The following is a 21970-nucleotide window of genomic DNA, read 5'->3' on the forward strand; positions in this document are numbered from 1 at the left end:
GGTCACCACGAAGGGCTGGCTGCATCCCCTCAGACAGGCCAGGACAGAGGACACTTTCAGGAAACTGTCTCCCATGGAACAAGGTCCAGCCTCCTCTGGGTCAGACCTCACCCTGCCTGACATTCTAGACCCTTCCTATATATTGGTAGGAGACTGGCTACCCTGTGTGGTGGGGAGGGGGACAGGGGATTGGGAAGGTGTGTTCGCTGGCCAGAGGGGTTGGCCCAGGGCCTCGCCCAGAGCCCTGCACCACATGCCCAAAGTGGAGCAGGCCCCGTGTGTCCCAGGTGTCCTGGAGTTCAGGTACTCAGCTTGGGAACCCCACCCTCCACGGCCATTCAACCCTGAGATCAGCCCCACACCAGCTGCGTCACCATGGAGTGGAGATGCAAACGCCACCTTTTGTAAACATTTCTTGGTTTTTATTTAGCAAGGATCTTGGTCCCAATATTTTCACTGGCCCTTGGAAAGTTAGGCCCAAGGGTCAGTCCGCAGACCTCAGGACAAAGCACAGCAAACATATGGGTCCTGGCCAGAGAGGTGGGCAAACCCCTGGAGGCCCACGAGTGCCTTTAGGGGAAGGCCTCAGGGCTGGCTGGCAGGCCCTGAATGTCAGACTCAAGGAGAACCTGACCTGAAGTACAGACATTGGCCAGGGAGACACACACAAGTGAAGGAGGCAGGGGCTGAGCTGTGGCATTTATTACATCTGCTTTGGCAAAAATAAATAATTCTTCACATATGTTCCTCAGCAAAACATGACAAACGAGGAGGGAGGAGCAGGTGCAAAGTTCTCAGAAGTAATACTGCTTGGACTAGGGGGCCCCAGGTGCTGGGGGCCCCGCCCTCTGCCCCAACTCTGGGGCGGAGCCTGGGGGGAGATGAAGGCACAGGTGAGGGCAGGGGTCTTGGGTACCCTCCCTACAGGGGCAGCGAGGGAGTGGTTGGTGGAAGGGTTGACCACAAGTCCCCTTCTAGCAGCCGTGAAGGGCCCTATCTTCTGACTCCTGCAGGGGTGAGAGAGAGGCCCGGGAGGGGGATCTCAGCCCATCCCAGGGCCCCACCTCACAGGGCAGGGAAGCTGGGGGGCCCAGCCCTCAGCACTGGGACCCCAGGGGGCTGGGACAGGTGGTGCAAGGGTGCTCAGCACGGGGGCGAGGAGGGTGGGAGCTGTGAGGGCCTAGGGGCAGGACCAGCGCCAGCAGGCATGCGCAGGGCGTCAGGTGGGAAGGCCACGTTGGTGCAAAAAAGGCCCAGCAGCAGCTGGCGCTGGCATTCCTCCCACTTGGCCAGCGCGTCCCCTAGCGAGAGGTTGTTGCGCATCCAGCTGGGCAGCGCCTCACTGTAGGCAGCACAGGACAGCGGCACGGAGGGCAGGGACTGGGTGCGGCGGAGCTCCATCTGCTCAGACAGCCTGCGGTGGGGCGGGATGGAGGCGGGAGGGCTTTAGCAGAGGCCACTGAGGCTTCAGGCCCTGGGTAGACGCAACAGTGACAGGGGCTCACCTGGAGGGCAGGTGGCTTCCCAGCTTCCTCTTGGCACGCATCACCAGGTACTGGCAGATGCTACCCGTCTGCTCCTTCATCCACCGGATGTCCTCAGGGACGTCAGGCAGCCACTCCAGCAAGCTGGGCCGGGCGGGGAGGCATGGCCGAGGGTCTATGGCTCGGCCCTCATGCCATGCCCCGTCTAGCCCCGCCTGTGCCCCAGCTTCTGGAACCCCTGATGTGGCATCTCTGCAGCCCCCCCACCTGTAGCCTTTTCTCCAGGTGACTTCCACTCATGGATAACCCCAAAGTCTGGTCCCCTGCTCCCTGCCCCAACCCCCCCTAGTCCACTCACCGGATGGTAAAGGACACAGCACTCTCCAGAGGCAGAGTGTAGGGCACCATCATGGCAGTGGCCAGACGCACGGGCAACATGTTGGAGAAGGTGCTCAGCAGATCCTTGGGCTCTATGCAGGCCTCCAGCAGGGCTGGGGGAGACGCAGGAGGGAAGCTGACCGCCGCTGCGGAGGCCGGGACCTCTCTGGCCTCAGCGCCCCCCAGCAGCCGGGAGCTCCCATGCACCCCCACCCCTACGTCCACACACCTTCATTGAGCCGCGCGGGCAGATGTTCCAGGATATGATCCTCCAGGGCTGGCTGTGAGTGGCTGTTCACTAGGGCCCTCTCTGTGGCCTCCTGGTTGTCCTCCACATCCTCGTCCTTGGGGGCATGGGGGTGTGCAGGGGGCAGCGCCAGCAGGGGGTTGGGTCGGTTCAGGAGGCCTGGGTGGGGACCCCCGACAGGTGATCAGCACTGCGGCAGGGACAGCAGTACAGAGCCACGGTTCCCACCCGCCCACAGCTGCTCAGGGCAGCACCCACGCACCGTTCCGCCTCAGGAAACGCAGGCCATCCCGATAGCCCTGCTTGCACATCTCCCGCAGCACCTGAGGCAGGGACGGTAAATTAGAGCAGGGCGCCACATGTCCCCTGTTCTGCCCCCTTGAGTCCCTGGCGTCCCCACAACCCCTCTGCTCCACTAAGTTCACGTGGACCCAGCTGGACAGGCCCGCAGGCCACAGCACTCTGTCCCAGCCCTGAGAAGGGGCTGTCCAGACCCCACCCCAGCCTGGTCCCTCCAAGAAGGCCATCTGACAGCTTACCCACCCCTCAACCCCCAGCACTCAGCGAGGAGAGGCCCTGCAGGCCGGCCCCCCAGCGCAGGGCTGGCCGGGCAGACCCACCGTGGGCTCGGGCGGGAACAGGGCCTTGGACAGGCGGTAGAGATTGCGTAGGTTGAACTGGATGCTGGTGTTGGTCACCCGGAGCTCATGGATGTTGGTGGAGCTGTCCTGCGGGCAGATGTCACTCTCTCCCGAAAAGGGGGACACAGTGATGGTGTTCTTGAGCTCGTACAGGGGCAGGTTGTCTGAGATGCCGCCGTCAACATAGCGCTGCAGCCGGGACACACAGTCACACAGGGAGATACCTGAAGACCCACTGGACTACCTTGGGCCCTACCCAGTGGCTACTTCCCTTGGGCCTTTCACCCAGTGGGCACTGGGCACTGGCCACGGGCCTGGCTGACTATTGAGCAGATGGCTAGGCCTAGCGGGGTGGGGTGGAGACAGCCACGGGAAGTATGTGTCTCTGGGGACCTGCCGAGCTGTTGAGCAACTCGAGGGAAGTGAGGCAACAGGCAGTGGGGCAGTGAGGGCTGGGGGGCACCGACGGCCTTCTTCCCCACTGCCCAGGAAATGTGCCAGGGGATACTTACTACGCCCTGGAGGGAGGGCGGGATGAGGCCACAGTACACGGGGATGAATGTGCTGCACACATTGGCCTGTGGGGCGGGGACACGGAAGGAGTGGTGAGCAGGAGCCCAGGGTTGGTCGTGCACCCCCGGTGCTGCCCCAGCAGGGCTCACCTGGATGAGCTCGTCCTTGGAGTGGAAGTGGGATATGATGACGTTCTCGCCATCAGAGACACGGGTCAGGGAGATGCCCAGGCGCCCGCTGGCACGCTCATGGCTGTCAGCGGGAAGGGTCTTGAGAAGACAACTCCGGATAGTCTTCACCAGGTTGAAGGAGGGGTGCAGAGGACCCAGGAACCGCTTCCGCGCTTCCTTGGACACTGCGATGATGTTGGCACCTGCCTCGCCTGGGTCAGAAGGGCCAAGGGTCAAGGGCCGGCACTCCTGGCTTAGCACACGCCCCACGGCTCCACTCCCGGGGGCCCACAGCACGTGGACATGTGGCATCTCCACCCACCCTGGAGAACTCCCAGGGCGGGCCTGGAGCCTGGCCCACAACCGGGACTTTTGCTACCTGTCCCTGGAGAGACAGAGTCAGGCTACTGCCTCAGGAGAGCTGACAGCTGTAGCCAAGGCCTGCCCACTGCCCAGTATTTCCCAACTGCTTGGTCCGATCCATGAGTCATTGGGCCCGGCCTGGCGTGGCCCCTAGCCTGGGAAGGCAGAGGTTCAACCTTGACCAGCCTCAGCCTTCACCCACTTGGCCAGATCCAGATCCAGGGAGTCCAGCACAGGCCTGTGGGTATGAGGCTGGAAAGAGTAGGGTCCCACCATCCCTAAGAAACCATGACTGTGACCCACTGCAGCCAAGAACAAGCACCTGCCATGGTGCTTCTTGGGGGCCCAGGAGTGTTGGCCTCACCAAAGGCAGAGCAGGGGCCCAGGAGCGGTCACAGAGTTGGGGGGCCTTGGGGAAAGCTGCACATCACATTATCCTGCTCAGAAGTGGGGCCAGAACCTGCCATGCTGTGGGGACTGCAGCTACCCAAGCCCACTCATGAGAAAGAGGCTTCCTGGGGGTGGGAGGAGATGGTGCTCTGGGACCCATGTCCTCCACTACACACCAGGGAGCCAGGTGTGTCCTGAGACTGGCACACAAATCTGAGAGACAGTGGCCTGAAAGCTTCCAAGACAGGGAGGGCAGGGCCACAGAGGTGAACCCCTAGGTCCCCAGGATGGAGAGCTCTGCTCCTTCATACCACCCTCCTCAGGGCAAAGGTCATGGGCAGGGGGCAGCGGAGAACACTGGACAGGCTCCCACTGGGCAGGGCATTTGAGAACCTGATGACCCTTCTGTCACCCTGGCTACCCTGGTAGTTGGGGGCTGGGCACCATGCCCAGAACTCCTGAAGTACTCCGTGTGCTGTAAACAGCACTTGCAGGCGCCTGCCGGAAGTGTGTGTGAGTGGAGAAGCCCATCCCAGCACACAGACACGACAGCCCTGCTGTTGCACGACGGCCCATGGGGCTGGAAAGTCCTGAAGCACCTCCCACCCCAGGGAGTGTGGGCACAAAACTCCGGCCAGCCCTGGGGACCCAGGCCCACAGGAGCGGGGAGGGGAGGGCCTGCCGTGCCCGGGCCTGACCCGCAGGGCTCCCCTCCCAGATGCCCCAGGAGGCACATGCCACAGTACCCAAATCCTCTTAAGAGGCCGCCCTCGTACAGGGCCGCGGGGACAGCGCAGCCTGGGACAGCACAGCCCCAGGACGCGGTGACCGCTGGCACCCAGGCCGCCGCCGACTACGGGGGCGCTGAGGCCCCTCCCCCGGCCCGCGGTCCCGCCCACGGGTTACTTTCTCTTCCCGACGACGTCTCTCGGCTGCACCTGCCAGCGCCTCCAGCCTCTGCGCTCCGAGCCGCGGCCCCAAAGGCGCGCGTGGCCGCACCCCAATCCCCGGGCGCCCCGGAGCCAAACAAACCAGGCCCCGCCCCCCGCCGGCTCCCGGCTCGGGTCTCCGTCCGGTGACCCCTCCCCTCCCCGCCGCCCCGCGGCCCGGCCCGCTGCTCACCCAGGCAGGCTCCGGTCACCAGCGCCGTGGCCGTGAGCGCCCCGGCCGAGGCCCCGTAGATGTGCGTGGCGTTGGCCACCAGGAAGGGCGCGTGCTCGCGGAGGCAGGAGGCCACGCCGATGTGGTAGACGCCGAGGAAGCCGCAGCCCGCGAACGAGATGTTCCACGTCGCCTCCCGGGGGAACATCGCCGCGGCCCCCGGCCCCGGGGCTGCCGCGCACCGCGCGCTCCGCTCGCTCCGGGGCCCGGCCCGGCCCCGCCGCCGCTCCAGCTCGGGGTCCCCGCCGGCCGAGGCGGAGACGCTGCGGGGGCCGGCGGCCGCGGCGGGGCTTTTAGCGGGGGCGGGGGCGGGGCCGGCTCGCGCCGCCCAATCGGAGCGCGTGGGGAACGGCCGCGCCCTCCGGGGGCCCCGAGCCCCGCCCCCGCCCCGACGCCGGCCCCGGGGGGAGGGGCGACCCCCGGCCCGGGGCGCGCGGAACCCGCCCGCAGGCTGGCGAGGGGAGCGCCCCGGGGTCTTCCCGCCCCCTCCTCGGGGTCCGCCTACAACACCCACTCGGGACCCTGGGGAGCTCGCCCCACGGCAGGGACCCCGCCCCTCCCCCCCACCCCGTGACTCATCCACAGACTGACCCATAAACGTCTGGGATGCAAATCGTACGCAGCTTCCAGAGCTGACACTAGCGCTGTAGACCCCGGGCTGACCTCAGCCCCAGCTGCCCGCGGCCTCAGCCCCCCCCTCCCCCCAGCTGGCGACGAACCTGGATTGTCCTAGCGTCCGACCTCGGCTCCTCAGGGTGTGGGGTCTACCGGGCTGTGACTCGGGCCCTGCCCCGCCCCCGCTAATTGCCCCAGCAGGTGGAGCATCCCAGTGATGTCACTCTCCCGCCCCTTTTCCGCATTTTTCTCCTTTCTATGTTGTTGGGCAGCATAGCCTGGTTTGCTTCCAGGAGCCAGCCCTGAGCCTCACCCCACCTCCCCAGCAAGGGGCTGGTTGTTGCTGGGGTGGTGGGATGCCTCTGTCTCCCCAGGAACACCCACTCCCTAGGCAGGAGCTTGGCTCAAGGCCCGGACGCTGCCAGGGCTGTGGACTTGGGATTGCCCCCGACGACACAGGCCCAGGCTCAGGCTGAGAAGCCAGAGTGGGGCTGCCCCCGGGCAGGCCCATCATCTATCCCACAGCTTGCTGTCAGCCACCTGTACTTGGCACTGACCTCGCGTCTGGCAGAGGGGCCAGCGCAGGATGCAGCAAGTTCAATCCAGACCAAGCCCTACTGGGGGGTGGGCGTGGGGAGACACTGTTTATGGAAGCTCAAAACGAGGACTGAGGGATGGATCCCTGGGTGGCGCAGCGGTTTGGCGCCTGCCTTCTGCCTTCGGCCCAGGGCACGATCCTGGAGACCCGGGATTGAATCCCATGTCGGGCTCCTGGTGCATGGAGCCTGCTTCTCCCTCTGCCTGTGTCTCTGCCTCTCTCTCTGTGACTATCATAAATAAATAAATTAATTTTTTAAAAAAAAACGAGGACTGAGAGGGGACGGGGTGTGGGGGCAGTAATCCAGAACCGTCACAGGGCTGCCCAGCTGCCCAACAGCAGGCACAGGGCCCTGGGCATGGCGAGGTAGGGAGAGGGGAGCCCAGGCCTGGGTACCAGGAAAGAGGAAAGACCTAGATGAGAGTGTTCTATATATAGTTTTGAGAGTACAGATCTGTTGCCTCTGGTTAGGTTTTCTCCTAGGTGTCTCGTGGGTTTTGTGCAATTGTAAATGGGATCCAGTCTTTAATGTCTTTCTTCTGTCTCATTGTTGGTGTACAGAAATGCAACTGCTGTGAGCACCAGGGTGGCTCAGTCAGTTGAGTGTCTGCCTTCGGCTCAGGTCATGATCCCGGGCACCTGGGATTGAGCCCCACATAGGGCTCCTTGCTCAGTGTGGAGTCTGCCCACAGTCTCTCTCTGTGTCTCTCTCATGAATAAATGAATAAAATCTTAAAAAAATAAAAAAACCCAGATGTGGTATATGTATATAGAATGGAATATTAGTCATCAGAAAGAATGAAATCTTGCTGTTTGCAAGGCTGTGGTTAGAACTACAGGGTATGATGCTAAGCGAAATAAGTCAGAGAAAGACAATTATCTTTAAATTTTATTTATTTTAAAGATTTTATTTATTTATTCATGAGAGACACACAGAGAGAGGAGAGAGAGAGGGAGAGAGGGAGAGGGAGAAGCAGGCTCCACGCAGGGAGCCTGACGTGGGACTGGATCCTGGGTCTCCAGGATCAGACCCTGGGCTGAAGGTGGAGCTAAACCACTGAGCCACTCGGGCTGCCCCGAGAAAGACAATTATAACATTTTACTCATATGTGGAAACCAAACAAAGGAGCAAAACAAAGAAGCAGAGGGGAATAGAGGAAGGGAGGGAAAAATAAAACAAGACGAAATCAGAAAGGGAGGCAAACCCTAAGAGACTCTTAACTCTGGAAAACAAACTGAGGGCTGCTGGAGGGGAGGAGGGTGGGGGAACGGGGTCACTGGGTGATGGGCATGAAGGAGGCAGTGGTGTGATCAGCACTGGCTGTTCTATACAACTGATGATTCACTGACGTCTACCTCTGAAACCAATAATATGCGATGTTAATTGAATTTAAAATTAAAAAACAAAATAAAGGGCAGCCCCGGTGGCTCAGCGGTTTAGTGCCTACTTTCGGCCCAGGGCATGATCCTGGAGACCCGGGATGGAGTCCCACGTTGGGTTCCCTGCATGGAGCCTGCTTCTCCCTCTGCCTGTGTCTCTGCCTCTCTGTCTCTGTGTGTCTCATGAATAAATAAATAAAATACTTAAATAAAAAAAAATGAAATCTCAAAGAAAACCCTAAAATTTCATAAATGACTAGAATTATAAATTTGGCCTAGACAAACTTGACCTTCTCTTGTACCTATGGACCCAAGTCCCCCCACCCCCAAGTGCTTTAGATGGATGTATAGTACAGGGTATGGCCCACCAGGATGATCAGGGCCCCTCCTAAATAAGCCCCTGGGGATGCAGCCGGAACCAGCAGGGGACAAGTTTGTGGTACAATGGGGATGAAGCAGACCCCCAAGGCTGACTTGGGAAGTCCAGGGGTTCACCAGGGTGACCTAGGGGTAGCTGGGCGGTGCAGGCTGGGCCAAGGACTGAGGAAAGTCCTCGCCTGCCCTGCTCCAAAAAGCCAGGGTCCAGGCCTTCCTGCTTCTGAGGGACGGGGGCCTAGGCGGGTGGCACTGCCCCAGTGCAGGGAGACCTCTGCCCCCATTTCCACACCAGGGTTGAGCTGTTGTGCGTACATATCCCTCCCTCCAGGCCCCTGGGACTGTCTGCTCTGCAGCCAGGAACACAGCAGCACTTCCAGGAACCCTGGCCAGGGTGGGGGTTGGAACTCCCCCTCCTCCCAGCCAGGGTGGATGAGAACCCCTGGTGTTTGCTGTGTCACTCCCATCGTGTCCCTCTGACCACACCTTAGTGGTGTGGTCACTTCAGGGTCCAAGGTCTGCCCATGGACTCTGGGTTTTCTCCTCTGGGGAACCCTCTAGCTCAACCTGGGGCCGTGTCCCCTCACCACCCCCTCTCCCCACCCCTGCTCTCACTTGCAGCACAGGCTGCCAGTGATGCTCACGGCCCACGTTGCACCAGGGTCCCATCCCTCTGGGTAACCAAAGGGCTTACTTAGGCCTTCTTTCCCACACCCCATGCACACTCCTGCCCCGCAGGCCTTCCCAGGCTTCCTTGACAGCCTCGTTCTGTGCTTTCCCTACAGAACCACAGCCCACTAGCAGCAGGTCCTTCTGGGATATAGTAGGCAACACAATAGGTCCACCCAGAGCCTTCAAACAAGGAGGCAGAGCGCCTGCTGAGGCGTCTGGCATTGGCAGGCAGAGGACCCAGGGCCCAGCATGGCAGCTGGACAAGCAGTGTGGGAAACTCTGCCTTCTGCCCCTGCATTCCAGGCCAGAGCCTGGCAGGAGGCATAAGCAGGTCCCCCAAAGAACTTAGTGGGCACATGGCCCAACATCACTTCCTATGAGCCACATCCACATCTGCCCAGGCCTGCAGACAGGTGGTCACAGAGCTTGAAGGTGTTTGGGACTGTCCTAAGTTGCTCATGGACCACCCTGAGCTTGAACAAGAACCGGACTTGACTCTGCAGAGAAACTGAGGGATCCCGCATGCACCACCAGCATGCCCTCTTTGTGCAACCAAAGAATGCTACCCGCCTCAGGGCGACTGCTGGCCTCCACCAGCCAGAGCCACCCCAAAGCAGTGGAGACTACCCACTGCGGCTTTAAGCTGTCCTGTGTGTCCCCTTAAAGCTCCTTCTCTGGGAAGGCCCCCCAGCAGCCCTCAGAAACCAGGCCCATGCCCAGGAAGGCTCATGTCCCCTTCTGAGCCTCCTCAAGGCCCGGCCATACCGAAGATCCACAGACGTCTGCCATCCCAAGTACCCATTTCCACACCAGATGCCCTGCTCCTTGCGCAGCAAGGGCTCTGCTTTCTCTTGGGCTGAAGGCCTGCCCTGCGCACCAACGCCACACTCTTACAAAACACCCACACACCACTCCACAGATACACAAAAAGGGTTTTATTTGCCAGTGGGTGGGGGTGGGCAGGACCCTAATCAAATAAGCCAAATCCCATGTCGTCGTCTGACTCCTCGGACTCCTCTTTCTTCTCATCTTTCTTTTCCTCCGCTGTGGAAAAGAAGGGGGCAGTGAGTACAACCCTCACCCCTCACAAAGCCAGATGCCCGTGGAGACCCTGCCTCAGCCTCCACTTACCTGCGGCTGGGGCAGCACCAGCAGCAGGAGCTGCAGACCCTGGGGCGGCAGACACGGCCACAGCCCCACCAGCAGGCACACTGGCCAACTTGCCAATACCTGTGGGAATCAGGAAGGTGAGACCAGGGAAGTGCTCGGCCTTAAGCCTACCTCAGGGGAGTGATGGCATGGTCTCCCCGATGTGCGGGAGCCCACCACATAGATGCCCCAGCCCTGAGATCCGTATATGGAAACCCTACCCCAAAGCTAAGTTGGACAAATATGTTCACAACCAGGCAAAGACACAATCTGGCACTTGGATCCAGATCCCCGTTTATGGGCTCCCACAGGGCTGTGGGCTAAGGCACCCACCCAGCCCCACACAGGAACAGAATAATGTCCCATCAGCTCCAGCCTTGTCACCAGGACACCATCTGCCCAGCAAGGATGGCAGGAACCTGCGGTCACCCCTGGCAACCCCAGTCTGCCCCCAACCACTTCACGCAGACTACATGACGAGACTTATTTACAAAACCCCGTTCCCAAGATCCCTAAGGTCCCCTCTGCAGGCAGGTGGCCCTGCGGGGTGAAAGCACCAGCACCCCCTGCTGCCCTACGGCCAGGGCTGTCCAGAAGCATCCCTGGCACGAGCCACTGAAGCCTGCCCGCTGTCCTGGGTGAGGCTTCTGGAGTGCTCTGGTCCACAAGCGAAACCTGGCGGGCCACAGGAGGACCCGCAGGGATTAGGATGGACCCTGAGAACGCAGCCCCGGCGCACAACCTCACCCTGAGCGATCACGTCCTCGATGTTTTTCCCGTTGAGCTCGCTGATGACCTACAACGACCATAACCGGCAATTACCTGGGGCTCGGCCACCGGCCCCTGCCTCAACTCCCATGCGGCTCCTCCCCGAGAAGACCCGCTACGAGGGGCCCGGGGCGCCCTAAGCTTCCTGGGAAACCCGCCCTGAGGTCTCGGTGTACCCCCCCGCCCCCGGCGCGGCTGGACACCTGCGGGCTGGACAGAAGGACGTGCCTGAGGAAGCTGCGCCCCTCGGGACACACGACAGGGTCTCAGGGACGCCCCACCCCCCCTCCGGCCGCCCGACACGTATCCGCGGGGCCGGCTACCTTGTTGAGCCGGTCATCGTCCGCCTCGATGCCCACGCTGTCCAGGATCTTCTTGATATCCTTGGCGCTGGGGGAGGTGTTGCCCCCGAGGGCGGCCAGCAGGTAGGAGGCGACGTAGCGCATCCTGGAGCGGGAGGAGAGCACGACGGCCTTGCCCCTTGGCCCCGGCCCCCGCCCCGCGTGCTCCCGCCCGGCGCCCCACGCCAAGCCCCGGCCCGCGCCCGCCAGTCCCCGCGGCCCCCCGCCGCCCCCCACGGCCCCCCGCGACCCCGCCGCCCACTCACTCGGCGGCGGAGAAGCCTCACGCGTGCGACCTCGGCGGCGTCAGGGACGGAAAGGAAGGCGCCGGCGCGAGGGGCGGGGGTAATCCGCTACCCAGAAGCCCCCGGGACCCGCGCGCCGCGCAGTGCTGGCGCCTGCGAGTGACGTCACGCGCGCCCAGGCCGCGGAGACGAGAGCCCTCGTGTTGGGCCGTCCGGCCGCCGCCGCCGCCGGCGGACTCCAAGTCCCAGGGGGCACCGCTGCCGGAAGTGCGGGCACGCGGCCTGCGCGGGGCACGTGGCCGGCCAGGCTCGCTCGCTGCTGCGGGGGTGGGGCGTTGGGCCGCGGCCTGCGCGGGGTGGTCGTTCGCCTGTGGGGCCGCGTGGGCCCGAGCTGACCTTCGCGTCCGCGCGGATGTCCGCCCCGTCACGCGCTCACGCTCCGCGCGGGGAGCCTGCAGGTTGCGGCGCTGCGAGGGCGGGGCCCGCTCCTGCTCGTCCGAGCGAGGATGCACGAGAGTAATAACGCTGCACGCGGAAGGGAGGCGGCGGCGGCCCGAAGACCTGGGGCGAGCCGGGGTCAGGGGCCAGGGGCAGAGGCCCGCGGGGGCTGGAGAGGGACCAGGAGCAGAGCCGGCGCAGCCCTGGTGGGGGTGCCCTCAGGGTCCTCACCCCATCGTACAGAGGTGGGGTGCAGGCAGGTCTCCCTGCTGTGGGGTGCCCTCAGGGTCATCACCCCATCGTACACAGAGTTGGGTGCAGGCAGGTCTTCCTGCTGTGGGGTGCCCTCAGGGTCCTCACCCCATCGTACACAGAGGTGGGGTGCAGGCAGGTCTCCCTGCTGTGGGGTGCCCTCAGGGTCCTCACCCCATCGTACACAGAGTTGGGTGCAGGCAGGTCTCCCTGCTGTGGGGTGCCCTCAGGGTCCTCACCCCATCGTACACAGAGGTGGGGTGCAGGCAGGTCTCCCTGCTGTGGGGTGCCCTCAGGGTCCTCACCCCATCGTACACAGAGGTGGGGCGCAGGCAGGTCTTCCTGCTGTGGGGTGCCCTCAGGGTCATCACCCCATCGTACACAGAGGTGGGGTGCAGGCAGGTCTTCCTGCTGTGGGGTGCCCTCAGGGTCCTCACCCCATCGTACACAGAGTTGGGCGCAGGCAGGTCTCCCTGCTGTGGGGTGCCCTCGGGGTCCTCACCCCATCGTACACAGAGGTGGGGCACAGTCAGGTCTCCCTGCTGTGGGGTGCCCTCGGGGTCCTCACCCCATCGTACACAGAGGTGGGGCGCAGGCAGGTCTTCCTGCTGTGGGGTGCCCTCAGGGTCATCACCCCATCGTACACAGAGGTGGGGTGCAGGCAGGTCTCCCTGCTGTGGGGTGCCCTCAGGGTCCTCACCCCATCGTACACAGAGGTGGGGCGCAGGCAGGTCTCCCTGCTGTGGGGTGCCCTCAGGGTCATCACCCCATCGTACACAGAGTTGGGTGCAGGCAGGTCTCCGTGCTGTGGGGTGCCCTCAGGGTCATCACCCCATCGTACACAGAGTTGGGTGCAGGCAGGTCTCCCTGCTGTGGGGTGCCCTCAGGGTCATCACCCCATCGTACACAGAGGTGGGTGCAGGCAGGTCTCTCTGCTGTGGGGGTGCCCTTGCTGTCATCACCCCAACGTAGACACAGGTGGGTGCAGGCAGGTCTCCTTACTCTTGGGGTGCCCTCGCTGTCATCACCCCCATCATAGACAGAGGTGGGGCACAGGTCTCACTCAAGGCCCCACACGGAGTAAAATGGGGACCTCAGGGGTGGGGCGTGTTGTGATGTGTGGCGTTGGAGGTGACAGGATATGTCAGGTTTGCCATTCCAGCCGCACGATTCAGTGGCCCTGGGTGTTTTCCCAGTTACACAGCTGTCACCACTCTACCCACAGGGGATTTCGTCCTCCAAAGTTGGGAGTCCACACCAGCTCAGCAGTAACTCCCTACTTCCCCAGCCCCTGGCACCCACCACTTTGGACTCATTTGACTGCTCTGGGGTCCCGACTGGATGCAGACGTGGAAGCAGACTCTATTTACCCTCTCGGACATTCTCTCCATATCCTGGCGTATATCAGAATTTCATTCCCTTTTAAAGCTGAATAATGGGGCAGCCCGGGTGGCTCAGCAGTTTAGCGCCGCCTTCAGCCCAGGGCCTGATCCCAGGGTCCTGGGATCGAGTCCCACATCAGGCTCCCTGCAAGGAGCCTGCTTCTCTCTCTGCCTGTGTCTTTGCCTCTCTCTCTCTCTCTCTCTCTCTGAGTAAAGAAATAAAATATTTAAAAAAAATAAAATAAAGCTGAGTAACGCCCTGTGGTGGTTGTTTAAGTCTCTGGCAGCCTCGCAGAAACAACGGGGGCCAGGAGCCGGGGCAAGTGCAGGCCTGGCCCAACTGCCCATCCTGGCGGGTGGGCGGCTGGTGGCGTGGGAGCCCCTGATCTGGGGCAGAGCAGGTGAACGAGCACAGGTCTGGCAGGCTCTCCACAGGCAGACCTAGTGTGAGGTTCTCAGCTGTGGCACTTAGTTCCGGTGACCTGGGGCAAACTCTGATGTCAGGGCCTCCTTTTCCTTCCCTGTGAGATGCAAAGATTGAGGCAGAGGAGGCATGGGCTAGCCCCCTGCTGGGGCACCTGGGCAAAGTGCCGCTAAAGCAGGATAGCAGGAGCTGGGCCCAGGCCGCTAGAGGAGCCTCAGGAAGGCTTCCCGGAGAAGGAGGCCCCAGAGGCTGGCCGGGGACGGTACCCGTGCTGCCCTGGCTTCTGGCAGGAGGCGGATCTGAGGCCGCAGCTGCGTCCGGGCCCCCCTCCCCCGAGGTTGCACCCGCTCACCTCCCGGCCGGGAGCGCACAGCTGCAGGGCAGGGCGGGCCGGGGCCGGGAATCTCCGGGAGGGCGGGCTGGGCGGCGCGACGCGGGCCTCCCGGCGGGAGAGGCCGGCCCGAGGCGGACGAGCAGGAAGCCGAGCACCGCGGGACCGGCGGCTGGCGGTTGGGGTCCGCGGCCGCGTCTCCTGGGCTGCAGGCTGGACAGGGGCGGGGCGGGGGGTGCGGGCACCCCGAGGCCTCCGCCTGCGCCCCAGCCCCGCGGCGTCCGGCCTGGGCGGGCCCCCGACGCCTGGGCCGCTCCGAGCGCGCCAGCGGGAACCCGGCGTGGGGCGCCCACCCGGGACGGCGCCCAGCCCGGAGCGCAGGTACGCGCAGGGCGAGGGCGGGGGGGGGGGGCGCGCTCCCGGCCAGGACCGGCCCCGTCGGAGCCCCGAGTGCCGGGCCACTGCTCCCGACCGCGACCTCGGTGCAGACGGGAAGCGGGGAGACCCCTCCCCCAGCGTCCCATCCCCAGGACTCCGCGCTGCCCAGTGGCTCACCCCCCCACCCCATTCACTTATCTGACCTGTGTGGGTACAATCGCCCCTTTCCTGGCCTGGGCCACTGTCCCCACGTGGTAGAGTCCTCAGCCTCGGGTCAAAGCTGGTGGGTGTGAAGGTTGGCAGGGGGGCTGGACCTCCAGCTCTTGGGGTGGGGGGGACAGAACAGCCAGGATGACAGGACAGCTCTAGGGGTCTCCTTCAGATTTCCAGAAGTGGAATGTGAAGCCTCATTTCTCCCTCCTCCCCCCAGCCAGGTCCTCTGGGCTCCTCTGCACACAGATCTCGCTCTGGGCTGCCTTCCCAGTCCTGGGGTCCTCCTTCCCCAGCCCTCTTTCAAAAGTGACCTGTCCAGGGGAGGCTCTGGGCTCTGTGCATCAGCTGGTCTGGCTCAGGGGAACTCCCCCCCCTCCCCCCCCAGCCAGAGTCCCCATTCCCCTGAACGGAGGAGGGCCCAGCCTCCCTCCCTCTCCCCACTCCTCCCCCTGACTCTGCAGCCTCCCCGGCCCTGTCTGAGCAGGCCTGTTTGGCAGGCTGGGACATGTCTGGCCCCCGAGGACAGCCGGTGGGCGATGGCTGCAGAGGCAGAGGGGCTGGAGCCCCAGGCAGCTGCTACAGAAGATGCTGCAGGAGATGCCACAGAGGCTGCGGATGCGGAGCTCCGTCTCCTGGTTGGGAACCGGTTGAGCCTGGACCTGTACCCTGGGGGGTGCCACCGGCTGCTCCATCTCTGTGCCCAGCGACCCCCTCAGCTGGGGGAAGTGGAGTTCTTGCAGCTGAGTGGCCACGAGGACCCTCAGCTGCTAGAGGCTACCCTGACCCAGGTGCCGCGGAACCTGCAGCGCCTTCGCTCCCTGGTCCTCAGAGGTGAGCCCCACCTGGTCCCAGCCCTGTCCCAACCCCGCCCATGCTGCAGCTGCCCAGTGGTGTCCCCCAGCAGACAGCAGCATGGCTATTCTTTCTGGGGCAGGTCATGGGTGATGGCTGTCAGCCGAGATGAGCCTGTCGTATGCATCCCTGTCTCCCTGCATTGCTGGGGTCTCTGTCCCTCTCTGGGTGGGGTTGGGGTAGAGAGGTCTGTGCCTCTGAGCTGAGCCCTGGGATTCCGGCCCTGAGGGCCACATCTGCTCTCCCCCATTTCTAGGTGGACAACACTGGGATGTGCTGGGTGCCTGCCTCCGGGGCTCTCTGACCACACTGCCCGCTGGCCTGAGTGGCCTGGCCCGCTTGGCCCACCTAGATCTGAGCTTCAACAGCCTGGAGACGCTGCCGGCCTGCATCCCACAGATGCGTGGCCTGAGCACCCTCCTGCTCTCTTACAACCACCTCTCAGAGCTCCCTGAGGCCCTCGGAGCCCTCCCCTCCCTTACCTTCCTCTCTGTGACCCATAATCGTTTGCAAACGCTGCCCATAGCGCTGGGAGCTCTCTCCACCCTGCAGCGCCTTGATCTCTCAGGGAACCTTCTGGACACTCTGCCCCCTGAGATTGGAGGCCTGAGCAGCCTCACGGAGCTCAATCTGGCTTCCAACCGGCTGCAGGGCCTCCCGACCTCCCTTGGTAAGTAGGGGTCAGGCCCCTTTTGGCTCCTTGGGCCTGATGGAGAGGGCCTTTTGGCCACTGTCTGGCCTCCGCTCTCTGTGGGCCCCACCTTGTCCTCCACAGGGGACCCTGCACACACAATCTTGGCCACCTTGGAGCCTTCACTCCTCCAGGTGGCACTCGTTTGCCCTTCCTTCCCTGGATTTCAAGCTCCCCGAGTCTGGCCATGGGGCAGAGACTGGAAAGGCTTCTCTGCTTGGGCCTGCCATGAGTATCCTGTCCTGGCCAGGACTAGGCGTGGCCCTGGGTGGTGGTCCTCTGCTGGCCCTAAGCTGGCATCTCCCCACAGTGGGGCTGCGGTCCTTGCGGCTCCTTGTTTTGCACAGCAACCTCCTGACCTCAGTGCCCACCGGCCTGGTACACCTCCCGCTGCTCACTCGGCTGGATCTGAGGGACAACCAGCTCCGGGACGTGCCCCCGGAGCTCCTGGACGCTCCCTTTGTGCGCCTTCAGGGGAACCCCCTGGGCGAGGCTCTACCTGCCCCCCAAAGCCCCCCAGGTAGGCTTGTTCCTGGGAAGGGTCAGACCACAGACAGGCCAGGATGTAGGTACTGTAGGTATACTAACAGCTGCCCATCCTTGCACAGGGGCGCCGGTGATCCTGGAAATGCCCAGACTGTTCCTGAACTCAGATGTGGACAGGTGTGTGTGAGTGTGTGTGTATGTGTGTGTTGCTGAAAAAGCACGTCTCTACCCTGTCACCCTATCCATAATGTGCACCTCGCTCAGGCCCCAGGGATCTTCTAGAGTTTCCCAGGGGTGCCCGATTCAGCCACACCCCTTTCTATTGTCTGACCTGATGCCCACTCTGTCACACAGCTTCCCTGTGACTCCCCAAGGCTGCTCCGTGACCCTGGCCTGTGGCGTCCGCCTGCAGTTCCCTGCTGGGGCTACTGCTAGCCCTGTCAACATCCAGTATCGTCTCTGGCTGCCAGAGCCACGCCTTGTTCCCTTGGGTCCCCATGACTCCCTGCTCAGTGGTGTCCTGGAGCTGCAGCCCCACGGGGTGGCCTTCCGGCAGGCACGACCAGGGCAAGTCGGGGTGGGGGGCGGGTGAGGAGGGCCCAGATGTGGCCCTGGTATTCACGACAGCCTTGCCTGGCAGAAGGTGAGCCTGTGGCTGCTCTTCGTGCCCCCCCGCATCCGGCGTTGCCGGGAGGTGGTGGTCAGGACCCTGAGTGGTGATAGCTGGGGTGACCTGGACACTCATGTGGAAGAAGAGGCACCCAAGGTGAGAGCCGTCTGGGAAGGGGCACTAGGGAGGAGCTCCGCCTACACCCTGTTCACCCCCACTTTTTCTCTGTCCCTATCCTCTCCGATTCTGTCTCCTCTGACCTCACCTCCCATGCCCAGCGGCTTTGGGCTCACTGCCAGGTGCCCCACTTCTCATGGTTCCTCGTGGTTTCGCGTCCTGTGTCTAACACCTGCCTGGTGCCACCAGAGGGGACGTTGCTGTGCTGCTCAGGATATCCCGGGGTCAAGGTCACATTCCCACCTGGGGCCACCGAAGAGCCTCGTAGTGTCTGCATGCAGGTGCGGACAGGGCAGCCTCTGTGGATGGTGGGTGGTTTCTCAACGCATAGGCAAGCCTGGGGTCCCTGTTTGCCCCAGGTGGTGCGCATGGCCAGCAGAGAACTTCGAGCCCTGCTGGGGGAGCCTGAGGCTGCGGCCAGCCCCCTGCTGTGCCTCTCACAGAGTGGTGGCCCTCCTAGCTTCCTCCAGCCTGTCACTGTGCAGCTGCCTTTGCCCCCTGGGGTCACAGGTGAGAGGTGGCCCTTCTTTGGGCCGAGCTGAATCTATGGCCCCTGGGTTGAGGGGATCATGCTTGGGGTGGGGGAGCCCCTGCCAGGGACGCCTCAGCCGGTGGTTCCCTCGCGTCCTCAGGCCTGAGTCTGGATCGCTCTTGTCTTCACCTGCTGTACCGGACCCCTCTTGAAGCTGCTTGGGATGACATCACAGCTCAGGTGGCCCTGGAGCTCACCCACCTGTATGCTCGCTTCCAGGTCACCCACTTCTCTTGGTCGGTGCCCCCAGCCCCAGCATCTTCAGCCCTTCCCCCTCCCCTCCCCCAGCCTGTCTGTGCAGCCCTGCTCACCCCTGAGCCCACCCAGGTACTGGCTCTGGTACACCACCAAGACCTGTGTGCAAGACCTGGCTCGGAAGGCCTGGGAGCGGCTGCGTCTGCACCGAGTCAATCTCATTGCCCTGCAGAGGCGCCGGGACCCAGAGCAGGTCCTGCTGCAATGCCTGCCCCGTGACAAGGTAGGTGTGGGGCCCAGAGGGCTGCAAGGGCCTGCATAGGGGTGTGGGGCACTGAGCTCAGAGCCAGTGGGTGCTCCCCTAGGTGGATGCCACCCTGCGGCGACTGCTGGACCGTTACCGAGGCCCTGAGCCCTCTGACACGGTGGAGATGTTTGAGGGTGAAAAATTCTTCGCCGCTTTTGAGAAGGGTATTGATGTGGACGCTGGTACGCCGCCCTGCCTGCCCTATGGAGGGGATGCTGGGGTCCATTCCCCAGGTCCATTCCCCAGGCTCCCTGCTGAGCCCATCCCTTCCATGTAGAACGCCCAGACTGCGTGGAAGGCAGGGTCTGCTTTGTCTTCTACTCACACTTGAAGAACGTGAAGGAGGTCTACGTGACCACTACCCTGGACCGGCAGGTTCAGGCTGTGAGGGGCCAGGTGGGTCAGCCAGGTGGGGTACCCCTGGCTGCCTGGACAAAGTTCAGAACACTGAACCTCATCTTATCCCAATGCTAGGTGTCCTTCTACCGGGGAGCAGTGCCTGAGGAGGTGCCTGAGGAGGCCAAGGCTGCCCGGCAGAAGAAGGGCATGGACACCGTGTGGATGGCCACTCTACCCATCAAGCTGCCGGTATGGCCTGGGGTGGTGGGCGCTGTATATGAAGGGGGCAGGGGCGGCACTGAAGCCTGGGGGTGGTCAGGGGCAGAAGGCAGGGCTCATTGCACCCCTTCTTTTTTCACAGAGATTGCGGGGGTCTGAGGGGCTGGGGCAGGGGCGGGGGCCTGGCCTCTCCCTGGCACCTCTGAACCTGGGCGATGCTGAGACTGGCTTCCTGACCCAGAGCAACCTGCTGACCGTGGCTGGGCGCCTGGGCCCTGACTGGCCGGCTGTGGCCCTGCACCTGGGCCTGCCCTACCGGGAGCTGCAGCGCATCCGTCATGAGTTCCGGTGAGTTCCTCTAGGCCTTCTGGTGCTGGCTCCAGACCAGCCTCAGCCCTGGGTCCTGGCCATCTGGAGAGCCTCACAAGAGGCTGGCTGAAGTTCCATCCAAGGTGGATGGGGACAGGGCAAGCAGGCTCACCCCACCCAGGGAGCTGGAATCTACTCTGGGTGGGTAAGCAGAACCTTGGGTGGGTGGCTGGGCCTCTCTATGACCAGCCTCCTCCCCACTAGGGATGACCTGGATGGCCAGATCCGTCATATGCTCTTCTCCTGGGCTGAGCGCCAGGCTGGGCAACCAGGGGCTGTGGGGCTTCTCCTGCGGGCCTTGGAGCAGAGTGACCGGCTGGATGTAGCTGAGGAGGTGAGGGCCATCCTGGAGCTTGGCCGCCAGAAGTACAAGGACAGCATCCAGCGCACAAGCCTGGCCCCCAGGGGCCTTGACCCAGCTGACCCTGCAGCACCACAGTCTGTGGAGTCTGCCCAGGCATAGACCCCACTGACTTTGGGATGGCCCCAATGGACCCTGCCAAAGGGTCAGGGGTCCCCATTTTCAAGCCTTCCCTGAATATGCGGACAGTGACCTCCCACGTGTAACAAATATGTATTGTTGTGGCTGCTTCTCGGAGCTCAGTTTATTTGTTGGGTAGAGGAGCGGGTGGAAGGCCAGGGGTGGGCTGAGATCTGAGGCCGGGCCCTGCTGGGAGGGGACCTTGTGTAAAGACTTCAGTACCCCCGCCCCCCGTTGCTCCCGCTTCCTCCCATGTGCCCAGAAGGGAGAGAGGCTCCAGCTACAAAGTACCGGTGCAGCACCCACGGATACCAAGTCCCCTGCGTGCGGGGCTGCGCATCGCTGGCAGCGGCGGGCAGGTGCTCGCTGCGCAGGGGTCCCGCCTCCGCGTCTGCCTTCCGACGGCCCCCCCCCCCCGGCACAGTGCACAGTGTCCCCGCGGAGCTGGAGCTGGGGCTGAGTCCCCTAGGCGGAGGCCAGGCCGCGGGGGGCGCACACGTGGGACCCCGCCGGACCTGTGTGGACCTGTGCGTGGCTGGAGTAGCCATCGCCTGGGGCAGCGTGACCGTCTGGGCACCATCCGGACCCCCTTCCAGGGGGACGAGGGGCGGAGCCGGAGCCCAGCCCCCACCCCAAGCCTCCTTTGTCCACGGGTTGGGGCACCTCGGACAGGATGGACCCCCCCCCCCCCCCCCGCCCCAAGGGGAAGGGACGCGGGGAGATTGAATGAGGAACTCGGGGCCAGGGCCAGGCTCTGAGCCTATCCTCCATCCCTTCCGCGGGAGTGGGGGAGGGGGAGCGCAGCCACTTCGTTTGTGGGAGATTTTACCCCTGGGAGGGTCTGCAAGTGGGGGCAGCAGCCCGAGGGGGATCTCTGTGGGCAGCGGTGACCATAGCCCGCCTTGGTCCTTAATTTACCTGGCTGCAGGGGTGGAGGCGGGGGACAGTGAGGGCTGACAGCCCTGGGCCTCAGGCTTGGGGGGGAATTGGGTTTCTGTGGCAACAGAGGCTTGGTTGGGGGAGGCCCTTCCACAGCTGTCTCCGTGGGGGGATGGGAACCACAGAGTGAGGACAGACAAATGGGAGGTTCTGGGGCCAGTAGACCCCTTGCCAGTCTCCCCAGGCAGAGCTCCTTCGTTGTCATTGCTGTCTGGCCAGCCACCCTCTTCCCTGCTCCTGCAGCCTGAACCATATCATGGGAGACCCCAGGACTCCCTGTGTCCTCAGGGTTGGACCCCTGGGCCCACCTTCTCCTCCCATGACAGCTGTCTTCCCCCACCCATCCAGAATGGATTGACAGTTACTTACCACTTACTGCTCCAGGCTGCGGACAGCTCATAGATATTTCGCTAACAAGTTGAAGGCATTGGGGATCCCTTTTCTCAACCATGGCTCTGGCCTCTATGTCTGGATCAACCTGAAAGTGGTGAGCACTGGGAAGGAGGCCCCGAATTTTGGGGCAGATATGCCCGATGGGTTTTTGGCTCAGCTCTGTCTTCAGCCTTCCTCAGTGCCTGGATCCATGCACGTTTGAGGAAGAACTGCTGCTCCATTGCTGCTTCCTGGACAACAAGCTAATGCTGTCCCGGGGCAAGACCTGCATGTGTAAGGAGCCTGACTAGTTCCATATCCAAGGCAGACACTTAACCACTGAGTCACCCAGGGATCCCAAGATTTTCTTTATTTGAGAGAGAGAGAGAGAGAGAGAGGGAGAGCACAAGCAGGGGGAGGGACAGAGGGAGAGGGAGAAGCAGACTCCCTGGTGAGCAGGAAGGCTGACATGGAGCTTGATCCCCAGACCCTG

At 63.1% G+C, this 21970-nt stretch overlaps 3 protein-coding genes and 1 non-coding gene across 7 annotated transcripts; 1 reads left to right on the forward strand and 3 right to left on the reverse strand.

The window, feature by feature from the left end:
* Positions 1 to 400: 400 nt before the first annotated feature.
* PNPLA2 (patatin like domain 2, triacylglycerol lipase) lies at positions 401 to 5552 on the reverse strand. The gene is made up of 9 exons (XM_077862959.1): positions 5309 to 5552; positions 3413 to 3645; positions 3263 to 3328; positions 2730 to 2939; positions 2372 to 2432; positions 2092 to 2268; positions 1843 to 1975; positions 1506 to 1628; positions 401 to 1414 (listed from the first exon to the last, which is right to left on the reverse strand). Exons 1-9 carry the CDS (start codon positions 5493 to 5495, stop codon positions 1144 to 1146), a joined length of 1461 nt encoding a protein of 486 aa, XP_077719085.1. The 5' UTR covers positions 5496 to 5552; the 3' UTR covers positions 401 to 1143.
* A 4347-nt stretch (positions 5553 to 9899) lies between these two features.
* Positions 9900 to 11671, reverse strand: RPLP2 (ribosomal protein lateral stalk subunit P2). Its single transcript, XM_077862964.1, has 5 exons — positions 11512 to 11671; positions 11228 to 11351; positions 10884 to 10932; positions 10119 to 10217; positions 9900 to 10031 (listed from the first exon to the last, which is right to left on the reverse strand). The coding sequence occupies exons 2-5, from the start codon at positions 11348 to 11350 to the stop codon at positions 9955 to 9957; spliced, it is 348 nt and encodes a 115-aa protein (XP_077719090.1). The 5' UTR covers position 11351; positions 11512 to 11671; the 3' UTR covers positions 9900 to 9954.
* Positions 10721 to 10853, reverse strand: LOC144293514 (small nucleolar RNA SNORA52). Its single transcript, XR_013360735.1, has one exon. It is a non-coding gene; the product is annotated as a small nucleolar RNA SNORA52 (small nucleolar RNA).
* Positions 11672 to 14089: 2418 nt separating the features above from the next.
* Positions 14090 to 20278, forward strand: PIDD1 (p53-induced death domain protein 1). 4 transcript variants are annotated; one of them, XM_077862961.1, is made up of 16 exons: positions 14090 to 14323; positions 15406 to 15739; positions 16017 to 16430; positions 16762 to 16971; positions 17060 to 17114; positions 17292 to 17493; positions 17578 to 17703; positions 17826 to 18005; positions 18084 to 18234; positions 18357 to 18492; positions 18584 to 18734; positions 18817 to 18922; positions 19036 to 19154; positions 19233 to 19346; positions 19459 to 19664; positions 19890 to 20278. In XM_077862961.1, the coding sequence occupies exons 2-16, from the start codon at positions 15445 to 15447 to the stop codon at positions 20146 to 20148; spliced, it is 2724 nt and encodes a 907-aa protein (XP_077719087.1). In that variant the 5' UTR covers positions 14090 to 14323; positions 15406 to 15444; the 3' UTR covers positions 20149 to 20278. The 4 variants fall into 4 exon arrangements, with proteins under 4 accessions (XP_077719087.1, XP_077719088.1, XP_077719089.1 ...); XM_077862962.1 differs by having other exon boundaries at positions 14095 to 14323; positions 18817 to 18940; positions 19558 to 19664; XM_077862963.1 differs by having other exon boundaries at positions 14166 to 14323; positions 18817 to 18940.
* The last annotated feature ends 1692 nt before the right edge of the window (positions 20279 to 21970 follow it).

The sequence above is a fragment of the Canis aureus genome, chromosome 21, assembly GCF_053574225.1.
Source record: "Canis aureus isolate CA01 chromosome 21, VMU_Caureus_v.1.0, whole genome shotgun sequence".
Taxonomy (NCBI): Eukaryota; Metazoa; Chordata; class Mammalia; order Carnivora; family Canidae; genus Canis; species Canis aureus.

Bases quoted from the DNA above. Each gene is read 5' to 3' on its own strand.
- RPLP2 (XM_077862964.1), bottom strand. From the start codon at position 11,350: ATGCGCTACGTCGCCTCCTACCTGCTGGCCGCCCTCGGGGGCAACACC. The intron at 10,218-10,883 runs GTGAGGTTGTGC...TGATTCCCACAG, and splicing joins CGAGGACGTGATCGCTCAGG to GTATTGGCAAGTTGGCCAGT. The intron at 10,032-10,118 runs GTAAGTGGAGGC...TCTTTTCCACAG, and splicing joins TGGTGCTGCCCCAGCCGCAG to CGGAGGAAAAGAAAGATGAG.
- PNPLA2 (XM_077862959.1), bottom strand. From the start codon at position 5,495: ATGTTCCCCCGGGAGGCGACGTGGAACATCTCGTTCGCGGGCTGCGGC. The intron at 2,433-2,729 runs GTGGGTCTGCCC...TCCCTGCCTCAG, and splicing joins TGTTCCCGCCCGAGCCCACG to GTGCTGCGGGAGATGTGCAA. The intron at 1,976-2,091 runs GTGTGTGGACGT...CGTCTCCCCCAG, and splicing joins GCCCGCGCGGCTCAATGAAG to CCCTGCTGGAGGCCTGCATA.
- PIDD1 (XM_077862963.1), top strand. From the start codon at position 15,445: ATGGCTGCAGAGGCAGAGGGGCTGGAGCCCCAGGCAGCTGCTACAGAA. The intron at 17,115-17,291 runs GTGTGTGTGAGT...TCTGTCACACAG, and splicing joins CTGAACTCAGATGTGGACAG to CTTCCCTGTGACTCCCCAAG. The intron at 18,493-18,583 runs GTCGGTGCCCCC...GAGCCCACCCAG, and splicing joins CAGGTCACCCACTTCTCTTG to GTACTGGCTCTGGTACACCA.